The sequence below is a fragment of the Crocodylus porosus genome, unplaced genomic scaffold (assembly GCF_001723895.1).
Source record: "Crocodylus porosus isolate Cpor-Errol unplaced genomic scaffold, CroPor_comp1, whole genome shotgun sequence".
NCBI classification, from domain to species: Eukaryota; Metazoa; Chordata; order Crocodylia; family Crocodylidae; genus Crocodylus; species Crocodylus porosus.
Genome location: NW_017728943.1, coordinates 54999519 through 55013855, shown reverse-complemented (window position 1 = coordinate 55013855; position 14337 = coordinate 54999519). Strand labels below are relative to the sequence as shown.

General features: G+C 45.4%; 2 protein-coding genes across 7 annotated transcripts in view; one reads left to right on the top strand and one right to left on the bottom strand.

The window, feature by feature from the left end:
* The window catches only part of PREPL (prolyl endopeptidase-like), a 26729-nt gene extending 19522 nt beyond the window's left edge, over positions 1 to 7207 (bottom strand). For 3 of the 6 annotated variants that reach the window (XM_019549369.1, XM_019549371.1, XM_019549370.1), the window contains exons 1-4: positions 7103 to 7207; positions 4166 to 4294; positions 2392 to 2458; positions 1369 to 1572 (exon numbers count right to left, since the gene is read on the bottom strand). In XM_019549369.1, coding sequence (XP_019404914.1) covers positions 1369 to 1572; positions 2392 to 2458; positions 4166 to 4294; positions 7103 to 7192 — 490 coding nt within the window. In that variant the 5' untranslated portion in view covers positions 7193 to 7207. Of the gene's footprint in view, positions 1 to 1368; positions 1573 to 2391; positions 2459 to 4165; positions 4532 to 7102 lie in introns of those variants that run through there. The other 3 variants (XM_019549374.1, XM_019549372.1, XM_019549375.1) reach the window with 3 other exon arrangements.
* A 407-nt stretch (positions 7208 to 7614) lies between these two features.
* CAMKMT (calmodulin-lysine N-methyltransferase) overlaps positions 7615 to 14337 on the top strand; it is a 383612-nt gene continuing 376889 nt past the window's right edge. Inside the window, exon 1 of the mRNA XM_019549368.1 lies at positions 7615 to 7724. Coding sequence (XP_019404913.1) covers positions 7620 to 7724 — 105 coding nt within the window. The 5' untranslated portion in view covers positions 7615 to 7619. The remainder of the gene's footprint in view (positions 7725 to 14337) is intronic.

Here is a 14337-nt window from a genome sequence, read left to right as displayed (position 1 = left end):
GTCCAGTTCTGTGCGCCCCACTTCAGGAGGGATGTGGACAACATTGAGAGGGTCCAGAGAAGGGCCACCCGCATGATCCGGGGACTACAGGGCAGACCCTATATTGAAAGACTCTGGGACCTAAACCTGTTCAGCCTTCACAAGAGAAGGCTGAGGGGGGACCTGGTGACCATCTATAAACTCACTAGGGGGGGACCAGAAGGGTTTGGGGGAGACACTGTTTCCCCTAGAGCCCCCTGTCATGACAAGGAACAATGGACACAAATTATTGGACAGTAGGTTTAGATTAGACATCCGCAAGAACTACTTCACAGTTAGGGCGGCTAGGAGTTGGAACCAACTTCCTAGGGAGCTGGCTCCTACCCTGGGGGTCTTTAAGAAGAGGCTTGATGCCTACCTGGCTGGACTCATTTGAGTCCAGTTTTTGTTCCCGCCCAGGCGGGGGGGTTGGACTTGAAGATCTACAGGGTCCCTTCCGACCCTACTTCTATGATTCTATGAATACATGGGCGGATCCAGGATTTTAAAAAGGGAGGGTAGAAGGGGGGTGCCGGAGCAGCAAGTGGTGCTGCAAGGAAGGTTGCAACCCCCATGCCTACCTTTCCCTCCTCCCTGCAACCAGGATGGGTAGACTATACTGCAGAAGCAACAGCTATTTTTTTAAGTTCCTGTGTCAGATAAGAAACCAACCCCTAACTCTGGGCATCCTCTTCCCTTCCTCAGCAGCATCTCTCTTCCCATCCCCTTTTCCTCACCTGCCACTGCAATTGTCTTAGGATGCCCTGTGGAGGCAGGGGGAATTCCAAAGCCACCCCGTCCTGCTCCAGCCAGGCATCATGGAGAGCTGGGTAGGTTTCTTCTCCCTGAACCTGCTCTTGGACTGGCAGGGAACACCCAGGGGGTCCCAGTAGGAAAGGGAAACTCATCCACTGTTGCTGTTGCCCCTGCCTGAACTTGGCTCCCTGCGCAACTTAGTTGGGGGAGCTCTGGACCTCACCCATCCCTTAGGCTGGAGGCAGCAGGAACAGTGGCAGCAGTGGGTGGAAGATGGAAAGAATGGGAAGGAAGGTGTGTGAACATGGATGAGAAGGGAGGGGAGGAAATTCTTACCTGAATTGAGGACTTAAAAAAATGTCCCTGACTGCTGCTCCTATGGCATGGTCTGAAAGAGTGGGAATAGGGAGGGGGCCATTGCACCCCTTCTGTATCTGCCCAATTGAATAATCACACAGTACAAGGATAAGACAAACTTTATCAGTTTGATCGTTTTAAGTGCCTTTTTTTTTTTTTATAAGGGACAGCCGTGTTAAAATCAGTTCCTTTAAGCAGCAATCTATGGAGTTTACATTGTTTTTACAAACTACTTACCAAAGCTAAATACATTTGGGATAATTCTTTCCATCACAGGTAACTTATCAAGTTTCATAATAATACAGGTTGACTCTTCAGAATTTGAGCTTTTAATGCTGGTAGCCATATACCTTTCATCAGGGGAAATTCTGAGGCGTTGAATGAAGGCATCATGAAAACAAAGATCTTCAGTACTAAGTAAAACTTCAGCACTTCCTTTGTCTAGTACATAAAGGAGTACAGATAACAGACAATGATAAACTAAGAAGTAGCTCAATTACTCATATTCATTTATATTCTGCTACTGATAACCACAAGCGTCTTTGAGAATTTATTAGCACATAATGTATATTTTAACCTTATAAACATCTCAAAATGTAGAGATAATTTTGCACTCTTCACAGACCAAAAAGAACCTGCAGTTGCTATTTTTAATTTTATTTTTTGGCAGAGGACTGGGTTTCTAGAGAAGAGGCAGACATTTCAAATACAATGTGTGCATTTAGTGGAAAATAGACTCTCTCAAAATTAATAAATGCGAACACTTTGGTCTTGTACTAATCAGGGAGTTTCGCTGGAGTGGAGGGTGGGGGTGGCGAAACATAGGGGGATGTGAAATAAGAATTGAGACTTCCATGATAAACATAACTTTCACTACTAACATAATGACTTTTGTTAAATATGTTAAACCAGTATGTATGGAAGGTGTAATACTCTGATTTCAAAATATGAAAATACAGTAGGGAAAGGCTGCTATAATTGTTTAGCTGTTGCATTTTAAACAGTGAAACTGCAGAATGAAGTGAAGCACACTACTTTCTAGTTCCTTCTAGATACGGGATTCTGACATTTTTTATTTTTATAACATTTATTGTTAAAAATTTTATCATGGAACATAGCATTTGACCTCTTTTTGCTGTACGTGTTTTTTTTATTTTTTGTAACTGGAATGGTTAAATTTGAAACTAAGCATCCTGAAATATCAGTGCACACAGCATTTTTTTTAACACTTATGTCTAAATGGCAGAAGAAATATCTTACCTCCATCAGCTACTGAACGCAATATACAGCCATTTTCTTCAAAGTAAACAAAATTCCCAAATCTGATCTGTTAGGTGCAAAATGGACACATTGCAAATACATTTAATTCACAATTAAATGTTGGACAGTTAACTAGGGATCAAAAATATTTTCTAAAAATACTGTTTTTAATGACAGTTATACCCATCATGAGTAGGTATACAGTTTCATGTATAAAAATCTAGTTCAGCATCATATGGAATAATTTTATATTTTACATTTCATATTTTATATAGAAGACAAAAATGTAAGAGAAGTGTCCGATACCCTGAAAGTTTGTTAGCCTTATTCAGACAAGCAGAAAGAAGGAATTATGTATAGGATATTAAGCTACAATTTTTTAAGCAAATACAATTGTCCTAATAGAGAAGACATTGACTTTGATTACATAAACAGTAGGCATTCCCCTAATAACAGCTGACTTCAAAAGAACACTCACATAATTAAAGTTATCTAAGCAAGGACTGAACCCTAGTTCTTGAAGTAAACCCATACTTATGATGGAGTTTTACCGGTTTAGAAAAGGGATTATATGAAGTGGCTGCCTGAGACAGCAGGGGAAAGGACTTGATGACCCAAATGTTCCCTTCTAGTCCCTTACACATGCATACAAGCAAAATATAAAGCATATGAGTAGTTCCACTGAAATAAATTACAAAAAAAAAAAAACCACACAAGAAAATAATTTGCCAATTTGGGTTCAATGGGACAACTCCTATGCCTAAAATTGAATTTGTATGCAAATATTTTAAGGACCAGGGCCCAAGCTCTAATCCTATGAACACTTCCTCAAGAAGTCCAATTGATTTCTATGAATCTATTTAGTTTAGGCAAATTAAACATGTGTAAGTGGGATCATGGCCTAACAGACCAAAGGTCTTCCAGATCATAGCACTTTTATTAGTACATGGAATTAAATCCCCACAATTCATTTCCTTCCTTTTAATGAATGGCTAAAAACACTTATGTATTATCATACACTTCCCTGAGCTGGTTGTCAGAAAGTCAGCTTAACTTTATCTTGTTTGTTACTACAGGTTTCCCTTGCTTTATGAGGGTTTTGCATGTACGAATTTGCTATGTGATGACCTTTTTTATACCAAAAATCGTTAAATGTGAAGTAAATTCACTCTTATGTGATTGGTATGGTGGAAGCATGCAGCCAGCAGCTTTCTGCAGTGCATTGTGGGAGTGATGCACACCAAAATATAGTCTCTTGTATGGATCAGTGCTCCTCGCTCGTCGTCTGCGACACGTTTCTGTAGTTGGCATCCCCATTATGGTAGTGCCCTGTACTTGCGTGTACTGTCTGCCGCTGGTGAGTACCAAAATTGTCTTGTAAAAGTGGTAGAAATGGATCTGGGGGTCAGTACAGGCAAGGTCTTGAAACATATCCCTATTTGTTCCATTGTAAAATGGGTTCCCTTCATGCGGATTCCAGTTATGCACTGTCTTCCAGGAATGTGTGTACAGCATAAAATGAGGGAAACTTGTAATAACAATTATTGTTTGTGTGATGGCTTACCTAGAGAGCAACCACAGCTGTGATACCCAATAGACATATGCCAGACTATTTTGAAATAGTCTGTAGTGATCTAAATATTTAATAAACATGACTATACAAACAACTTAAAAACAAGAACAACAGAATTTTGTAAGAGGACTAGTTTTATCCAGTTATTTACTTATTTGTACCAAACCACAATACATTGTTAGTATTCTTTTCACCACTCACCATTGGGCGGTCTTGATTGAATGTATACTTGTCATAGAATACTTCTAATTTCTGTTTGATTCTTTCTGCCATATCCTTATATCTTGCTGAAATTACTTTCCAGTTTTTCTGCTCTGATTTTAGAAGATCCTGGTATGAATATAGTAACAGCTGTGATTTAAAATTTTAAAACTATAACTGGATTTTCTCATTTGCCAGTGTCGCTTGGCTTCATTTATGGAGCATAACACCAACCATAGCTGAGTACAGACCGACTGTTGGTAATTAGTTTCCCACAAAGAGGAAAGTCTTCATTTGCACAGTGCATGATAGAAAGTAAAATAGGGCAGAAACTGCCGTTAAAAAAAACAAAGAAGTCTTTGCAAACGGCCTTTAAAAACAGTCAGTTTACAGAGGAAAAAATATGCTATCTATTATGTGCTACGTAAGTAATCTTTATGTTTTAATGTTACAGAAAGAGAAGTATTCTCTATTTTCAGTCTATTATACGCAACTGTGTAAATCACTTCCCCTATATAGTAACTACTTGGGCTTTTACTCTACAGTCTGATTTGTATAAGCTGAAAAGAGTGGCAGCAGACTCAGTCGTGGGACTTAGCATCTTTTAGGTCCCCTGTTCTGTACATGTGTGTAATGGGGAGTTTTGTGGGGGAGGGTGTCTTTCATACAGCAGTTAGAGGTGACATTTTTAATAAATAGGAAAATGCATCTCTGTACAACTAGAAAAATTGGCAGGGGAACAAAAGGCCAGGCACAAGATCTGAAACTATTTTACATCATTTCTTTGAAATTGAGTGTGTAACTGCAAATAATAAAACGCATACAAGCAAGCCACCCTCTGTGGCCTGGGAAATCTTCCATGCCAAAGCAATAGAAAGAAGCAAAATTATCCAATGTGCTGCTGACCAATACTCACTCTCAATACTCGCCTCATTTTGTTGTTTTGCGTCATCTATACAAAGCTTAAATCAGTGGTTCTCAACCTTTTTAGACTCAAGGCACTCCTTGATAGACTTGAGACCCTAGGAAAACACCAGCTCCTACTTTTCACTTGCTTTTTGATTACAGAAAAATAATCTAGTCATTCTTCTGTTGCAAAGAACTCAGAATGATCCCAACAAATCAGAACGCTTTTAAGACGATGGATTCCTATTTGAAATCTCTGGGATCATCTTGTGATTCATGTTTGTACACCTTAGTGCTCACATTGCCCGGCGCCCTGCAGAAAAGGATCTCAATGCACCTCAGTGTGCAGCACCAGCCTGGATGAGAATCACAGACTGAGGAGACCAGGATGGAGATTCCTCACCCACCTGCTGCCTTCTGGCTCTGCAGGTCCAGCCTGCTGCCTTTTTCTGGAGGAAGCTTTGATTTCAGAAAAAAGCCACAGCACCAAAACTGACACAGGGGCCAGCTGAGATGAAAATGGCGCAGAAGCTGCCAGGCTGAACACCATAATTCATCTGTCAGGATATCTTGAGACCCCAAGCCTATTCCCCTGTGTCAGGGCCTTCACGCTTGAGATTCCCAACCTGGGTGCTGCAGCACCCTGGGCTACTTTGCAATACTCTTAAGGGTGCTGTGTCCTGGTAGCACTCCAAGCAAAACCCAATGGGGCTTTGAAGTGCTCAAAGCCTTCAGGCCAGTCAGAGCCACTTGAGCTCTTTGCCATAAAAGCCATGCTAGTGATTTTTCCATGGGCAACGCTAGGTGGGAAGGAAGCAGTGTTGTCAGGAGTACAATAATTATCATATTTGTACAATAATTTCAACCTTTTAAAATGTATGATCAATAATAATGAAAGTGTTCAAAATGTACGGTATTTTTTGAGGCAGCTAACTGATGCAGCATGTGTAAAACCCAAGTAGCTCCCAGGGAGTCTTAACTGACTTTTGGGTTTTGTTTTGTTTTAATAATATATTTTGTGATCCAGGTCAAATTAGCCAAATCAGTTCTAAATCCTATCAACTAAGCACAGCTCAATCGTTCAAGTCCATGTGGTGCTACCACCAATGCTACCAGCCTGGGGCCTCAGATACTTTCAAATCCATTGGCAGGCATGTGCAGGCCCAAGCCCAGAGGTCCTGTAGTTCGGGTGCCCCAATACCACTTGATCTTAGCCAAAGACTTTGGGGTTGGCTGTCAGCACTTCCTTATGACTGCTTGCCTCAAAACAAAGAACTGCTTCAAATTTTGATGACCCAGTTGTCACTCACTTACTGGCAACTTACAGTCAACTGAGCAAAGCTCAATCATTTGAGCCCATGTGATGCTACCACCAGCGACAAGCATGTCTCAGGCTTCAGAAACTCTCAAATCCATTGGCAGCAAGCCTGGAGGTCTCGTGCTTTGGATACAGTCCTGTAGCAACGAAGTTTGGCACCCAGGGCAAAGCCCGCAGCAGCAGCCGGCCCTTGCTCTGTGCACAAATCTGGGGGGCACCCCCACCCCCATGCTTGCCCGGGAGCGCACACAATGGCAGAAGCTGCCCTTCCCCTGCCCCTACCCCAAAAACGCTCACAGCTCCATCCCCACGCTCCTTGGCACCCCTCTTGCTACAGCACTGTTCAGATCCCCCAACAACCACTTGATTTCAGCCACAGAGTTATGGTGAGCAACATAAAATAAACCAGAAGACTGATTTGCCTACTTATTTGAACCGTTCTTTGCATTTTTTATCCCCAGAGCACTAGAGTTTTTCAGCAGCAAATACGATCATCGAGCTTGCAACACCAGTATTTCCTATTGAGGACCTGGCAACTGCAAAAAAAAGACCTGGCCTCCTTCTCCAGTGGACGGCCGGCACCCCGCCACGCCCCCACGACGGGGCCCGTCCTCTACGGGGCAAGAGACACCCAATACCAGTGGAAGCTGCCTTTTTCCAAGGGGGCCTGAGTCCGAGACCCCCGGCTCCGCTCCGCCACGCCCGCTCCGTACCTGGCCGCGGAGCCCCGCGCAGTGGATGCGGCAGGGGAGGACGGGCAGAGGTAGCTGCACATGCAGCACGCGGACCAGGAGCCGCAGCATAGCACGCGCGCCTCGCCTCGCCTCGCCTCCCCTCCCCCCGGGTTCTGCCCGGCGAAGTCACTGGCAACGCCACTTCAAGCGACCCAGGCTGCCCTCAGTTAAGACGGCAGCCTAAAGCTGTTTCTCCCCCCCCCGCCCGTAGTCAAGATGGCGGCACTCTCGCGCGCGCGGGGGACGGTTCTCGGAGACTGAGCGCTCCTCCGCCATATTGGGTTGGGGCAAATCCCCTGCATAACAACCTACTGCATTTTTTTGGGTAAAGGTGGTGATGTCTAAGACAGTCTGGAAAAATCGTGCCCCGTCCCCATGTCCTTTTTAAAAGTTACTTTAACTTCAACAGGAAAAACGCCAGCTCTTATGGGCACGGTTCCCATGCCCAGGTGGAAAACGGGGGTGGGGGAAATGGAACGGCTTGCCCTTAACAAAGATGGCTTCCGGCTCGCCAGTGGACCCCGTGCCCACCTGCGGGCTCAGCATGACTGAGGCTGCCGCCCGCGCCCGCGCCCGCGCCCGCTGGGAGTTGCTGAGCCAGGTACGGGGGGGGCAGCACCGGATCCCGCCCCTGCCTGCCCGCCCCGGGGTGCTGCTGCGGAGTCGCCCGGCCGCTCCCGGTCCTTCCCGCCCCCCTGCGGCCGCCAGGGTGCCGGCGGCGCTGAGGGGAGCTGCCTCTCGTGCCGCTCCCTCCTGCCCCGCCCAAGCGGCTGCCCGGGTGCCCTGCTCGGGTTGCGGGGACCGAGCCGGCGCTGCCGGGAGTTCAAGGCAGCCCGCCGGCACGTGGCTTTTAGGTGAGGGTTGTGCTGTCGCAGCTGCCATGTGGGGCTCTCCAGGGGGAGCTGCGGACATACAGACGCCTGCCCTCTTCCCTGCTCAGCTGCTAAACACTAAGCCCTAGTGCGTGGGGCTCCGGGGCCAGGTCAGAGCCGGGCTGTGCCCTCTTTCCCTTCTTGGGGCCGGGCCGTGCTGTGGCATCTGCCCATGGGGCTCCCCAGCTGGGAGCGGTGGCCGGAAAGACGATGTCCTCCCCCCTGCCAGCTGGCCAAGCACCGAGCCCACATCTCTTAAAGCCAGACTGTGCCTCCTTCTTTTGGCAGGACAAAGTTGGGGCTGGGTCATACCCCTTCCCTTCTGTGGGGCCGGGCCCTCCTCTTCCCCACAGGGCCAGGCAAGCCCCCTTTCTTCCTGCTGGGCCAGGTCATGCCCCTTTCTTTCCACTTTGCTGGCCAGGGTGAAACCCCTGTGCCCTCCTGCGGGGCTGGGCTCAGGCAGGGCTGCTTCTGCCCCCCCCCCCCCAAATGGCTGGGCGGTGGCTGTCATGCTGAGCCAGGGCCCCGGCTTGCATTGAAACCACCATCTGTCCCGCCAGGCAAAAAGGTCTGTGCCATTATAACCATTTTCTCCAAGGTGACCTCGGCAATGAGGCAACCCAGCTGCAATGTTCAGGTTTTAGATCGCAGCTCTTTGTCAGGTGGTGAGGAAAACTTCTGAAATTGGAGTAGGAAAATTGAAACATCGCTTAGGCCAGATGTAAGGATCTGGTGGAAACAATTCCCCTCAGTCTTCTTTTCTCCAGACTCTTTCTCCTCTGACCTTCCTAGACTTCAGGTGAATGAGATCTTAAGTTGTGTTACTCGGTGAAATCCTTCTTCATCAGTACTGGAAACCTTGATCGTTAAACACTTGTAGCAATAGTCTCCCTTGTTCTGAAAGACATCCCCAGTGAGTGGGTTTCTGTATGGTTCTGCATTGGTGGAGGGGGGTTGCCCTTGCAGAGTAGCATGCAGGATCTGGGTATTAGGCACCGACATTACTGTGCCAGTGAGGGACAGCCACTCAAAAAGTAGGATCAGTGCCTTTTGTTTGAGACTCGAGAGGTGCATCTAGACGTGTGGACGTTTGGTTCCCTGGGGACCAGTAGATGCCGCCACTTCTTGTCCCCCACGAATGCCCATGCCACAAGTGCTTTGGCACGCAGCAAATTACCCTGGATGGGGTAGGGGTGCTGGCCCCAGCGGCCTTACCTGGGGTCTTGGGGGCCTCCTGGGGCTGCAGCTGGTGGGATTCTGCTGCACAGATCCTGGCTGGCAGTGGAGCACAAGTCTGGGCAGGCCAGCTCTGCTTTTCAGCAGCGCACACTGGCTGTGTGTCCATTGCTCCGGTTTTTTTTCCTCATGTTTTTGCAGTGCCACATACTGCATGGTCATGTTTGTCTGGATGTGCCTGAGGAGAACAAGATGTGTTATGCATGTTTAGGAAGAGTTTTGCAGGCACCTTTGACCTTTAGTGGCTTTTAACTTTTTTTTTTTAAAGCTCTAGCTCCTGAAGGCTTGTAACTTTGAAAGTAAGGGAATATGAGCTGTTTTATTTTTGTAAAATATTTTGTAAAAGTGTTTCTAGTTCTCATGGGGGAAGGGAGAATACAAACTCTAATCATTGCTGTGCCTATTTCCCTCTTCGCACCTGATGAAGAATACCTTGCATTTGAAAACTTGTCTAACTTTGTCCTAACTATGTAGTGGTCCAATAAAAGATATCATTCCCCAAATCCTGAACTCTGAAGCATCACTAGTATACCCAGAAATCTCAAAAACCAGCTGACAAATAAAAAAACCTGCTTGAAATATATTATTTAAAAAAGAAAAAAACTCTTTTTTTTTAAGCCAATTGTGATTTTGGGGGACCTGACATTTTTTTTAATGCCTAGTTTGGCATTGCTTTTTAATGAAGCCTCATATCCGCTATACCAGGGTCATCAAACATACAGGTTGTGAACACAAGGATTTTTTTCTCCATTCAACATGAATTGAGTGTGGGTCTGCTCCAACAGGGAGCTTTAACAGAGCAGCGGTGTCCCCGGCAGATCTGGGTGCAAGGAGAGTCCCAGAACTGCTTTTGCCCTGTCCCTGCTTTGCACTGCAGGAGCAGCTGTATGGGGAGCCTGGTTCAGCCAGAAGTGGTGCCATGTAGGTTTCCCCTTTCAGCATCTGCTCCATGTTCATTTGGGATTTGAGTAGTGGTCTTGGGCAGGCAGATGCTGCAATACTGGAGCCAGAGCTGCTGCCTGTGTTCCACTGGGGCCAGGGTTGTCTGTATGGCAGGGAGATTATGCGGTACATGTTGAGGGGGGTATGCAGCAGGGGAAGTGTGGAAGAGATGGCGTGGTGCCAGGGGAAAGTGCAAGGGACACTGCATAGCAGCAGGAAAGTTGCTGTGGCTTTGTCTCTGGCCCCTCCCTGGGCCTGTGGCCAGTCGCAGTTACCACCACCGCCAAACTGGGGCTGGGCCTGTTGCTGCTGCTAGTTTCTGGCTGGACAGGGGCCAGAGCCACTGCATAGAGTAATTGGCAGTTGTGAGGAGGACAGGTGGCATGGGGGCAAGCATTAGTGGGAGGGGCAGGGCCTGCTTTCCCCACTGTAGCAGTCAAGGGGGGGCAGAAAAATTTAAGATAAATCTGTAGTAATTAGACTCTAGACCTGGAAAATTATGGTATTTACCCAAATTCAAGACTATTTTGAATTTAAGACAACCCCCAATAATAAGATTCTACACATTCTATACAGTTATAACAAATGTATAATTTTCCATGTTTAGAATCTAATTATTGATGTTAGGAATGTAAATATTGTTTAAAAACATATTTGTTTGACCTCCTCTAATTATATTGATTAAACAGTTAACTCATAACACAGCAGTTCGGACACAGCCGCTGCTGGGAGCTGCTCCTGGCGCCCTTTGACTAGGGGGAGAATGCAAGTCCATCCAGACAACAGGGCCCATGTGAAGCCCTGTGCTGGGAGAGAGGGAGCACCTCTGAATCTGCTTAACTGATGAGTCATCATTAGGCTGTTCCCTGTTTTCCTGTTAGGTGAGAGGTACTAGTTCCCCTCACCCCTCCTCCTGCCTGCCGTTTCCTTCTGATTTCTGACCGGGTACTGGGTGGCTTCCCTTCCCTGCCTGACTGCCCTCCCGAAGTTAAAGGATAACTAGTAAGCTAACCAGCTATCGCTACAGTTAGCGGTTAAACGATCAATTGTTTAGTCTTTCACATCCCAAATGTGAAGTCACCTTGGATTCCGATAAATACTTTTTAAAGCATTACATACCTAAATATTAAACACCTTCAAATATTAAACTTTCTGGGGTTTTGGTTGCAGTTCTGACTGAAAAATCCCCATCCTAGGAGAGTGCTACCATACCCAGTTAGGGGAGAAGGGGAAGGAAGGAGTTTCCTTCTGGATGGCCAGGATAAACTTTGTCATTGGTTGTCACTGTGGAGGTCGTACTGCCCACTGTTCATGGGTTGCTGCCATTGCTTTGGGGATCACTGCCTTTTGGGACAGTCACGTAACAGTTGCCACTGCTCAGGCTGCTGCCTCTCCTCAGGCTGCTGCCTCTCCGCTATTTTGGGGAGCGCCACTGGGGTCTCAACAGCCAGTGCCACTCTGTAAGCACTACTGTGGTCTCCGCTGCCTTTTGTGCTAAGAGTTGCTGCTGAATGCACCCCCTCTGAGGATTTCAGTTACTGATCTTGCTAATAAGATAGCTTCAGCTGTCTGTTACTAGCAAGGGTTTTACCAGCTCAGAGAAAATATCCTCAACAAGGGACTCCACTCTGGATTCTCTCCAGGCTCTCACCATTTAAAATAAATAAATAACATTCAGGTCACCCCACTGTTGGTCTCGGCTCAGGTCACAGTGAGTGCCAACCTCCCTGTGACCCCCCGTATGACTGTCTCTTTCAGGCTATGTGCGCTTTCCATATGAAAACTGGAAGACATTATAGTGACACAAAGATCTGGCTAGTGACATAAAGATTTGTCTCCCTTCTTGTTGTCTTGCATTTAATTTTTTTAAGGCACAAATCCGGGATTAAGCACAAATAAGCCCTTAACCTTTTGAACCTGCATATTGAATGTGGGTATGCAAATTTCAGAACACTGGCAATAGATCACATGACCAACTATGTAAACGGTTTCATAGAAAAACTATATTGTAGTTTATATTGTGTGTGAGTGTATAAAATACACATACCAGAATAATATATAGCATAGTTATTACACATGATCTACATCTATACTTTTCAGTTTATTGATAATATTAATTTTAGTTTTATGCCTTCTCTTTTGGAATATATCTATATTCCAAATATTTTTTTTTTACCTGAGAGGGACTGATGATTCATTGAATAAATCTGCTCCAAGAGGCTTATTTAGTTTAGCTGTAAAAAAAAAAAAAAAAAAATAAGCGCACACATGAACTGAAATCAAAAACAAACTCTAAGAAGTTTGCTCTTCCCATTTAACTGGATACAGCAAAAATCTTCAGTATCCATTCATTTGACATAAATGGTTGGAAGAAACATACTAGGAAGAAAATCAAATTTGCCTTTCTGACCTTTTTTTACTTGAATTATAGTGTAGTGCACACTGAAATGTTGTCTTTTATTTGTTCTAAATACACCTATGTTTCTGACAGGACAATAATGGAATTAATAAAGAATGCCATTGAACTCAATAGCCACATATTTGTGGTGGCTTGCTGTTGAAAAGCAAGTGGGGAAGGTGTATGTTTCCACTGTAATCTGCATCTCTTTCTCTGATCATTTTTTCCCCGCAGATTTCTTATATTTTCATCTTCTTTATTAGTTTTTCTATAGCTACATAGTACATATAGTTTTACATGGTGCAGTGAGCAAAGATCAATTTAACCTTACTGGTATATCTGGAGTAAAAATCAGTTCTGCTCTTTTTAGCAATAATATTCCAATGCATCTTGGTACTCGGGGTCATAGGGGGAGGGCAGCTTTCCTTATGGTCTACTTTAAAAAGGCTCGGTCAGAATACTTATAATTAATTTTAAAATGCTTTTCACATTGCTGATAATTACTTCCATGGGAGCTTGAAATTAATTCTGTGGTGTGGTTTGTGAAATTTTTTAAAAAGAATTTGCTTTCATTTAGTACATGAACATACTGTTTTCCCAGAGTATGATTGTTCAAGAGTGGTCATGCACACTGCATTTAATTTAAAAAGCAACCTTTTTAAATTTTATTTGGGACTTTAAACATAACCTCTGAAGCTATGGACAGATCCAGGATTTTCTGAAGTGGGGTGTGGGAGCAGTGACTGATGCTGCGGAGGAGGCTGCACCCTCCTTCCAGCTTTCCTCCCACCACTGAGATGGGCAGACCATGCCATGAAAACAGCAGCTGGGGACTTTTTTAAAATCCCTGAATCAGGAAAAACTCCCGCTTCCTCTCCTCACCTTGCTCTTGGCACCTTCTCCCCTCAATGCTCAATCTCCTCCCTCCCTCTCATTTCCCCCATTGCTGCCTGCTACTGCTTCTGTCCCCAGCTGCCTGGGGGGCAGGGGGAGCTCCAGAGCTGTTCCTGCCCTGCTCCACCTGGGCTGTGTAGGGAGCCAGGCTCAGCTAGGGATAGCTGCATGGGGGGTTCCTCTTCCCTGAAACTGCTAGGCTGTTGGGGAACACCTTGGGGAAACTGAGCACGGAGAAGGAATATACTTGCTATTACCCGTGCCATTTAGCCTGGCTCCCCACCCAGTCCAGTTGGAGTGAGGCAGGAGTGGCTCTGGAACTCCCCGCCTCAACTCCCCAAAAAACTGAAGACAGAAGAGACAGTGGCAGTGGTAGATCAATGGGAGGGGAGGAAAGGGAAGATGTCTGATGGCAAGCAGGGGAGATATCTGATGGCAAGGTCAAAGTAGTAAGCAGGGTGTTGAATTTTGCTTCTTTCTTGGTAAGATGTTTTCTGTTGCACAGAGAGAGGGTCGATGGAATGTTTCTTCTGGCTTCTGTTGTGTAGAGTTTAGTTAGCAGATATGGATATTCAGCTCAAACCAAAGGCTGGGCCAGAGGTGGTATTCTCGAAGTTTCTGGGTGTTGAGATTTTGCTTCTTTTTTATAAAAAATTATCACGTTTTCACGTCAAAATGGCTAATTATGATGTCTTGCATGTTTCAGGAATATAGGTTTTAGCTGTGTTGTTCTACAGGAACAGTGACACACATGAAACGTATTACTGAAACCATTCTACCGTGGAGTGATTTAAATAAAAATGGCATATTATGACAGCTATTTTCAGCCAAATTTTAATGGCATAGATACTTTTTCTGGTAATCAGGTAGTC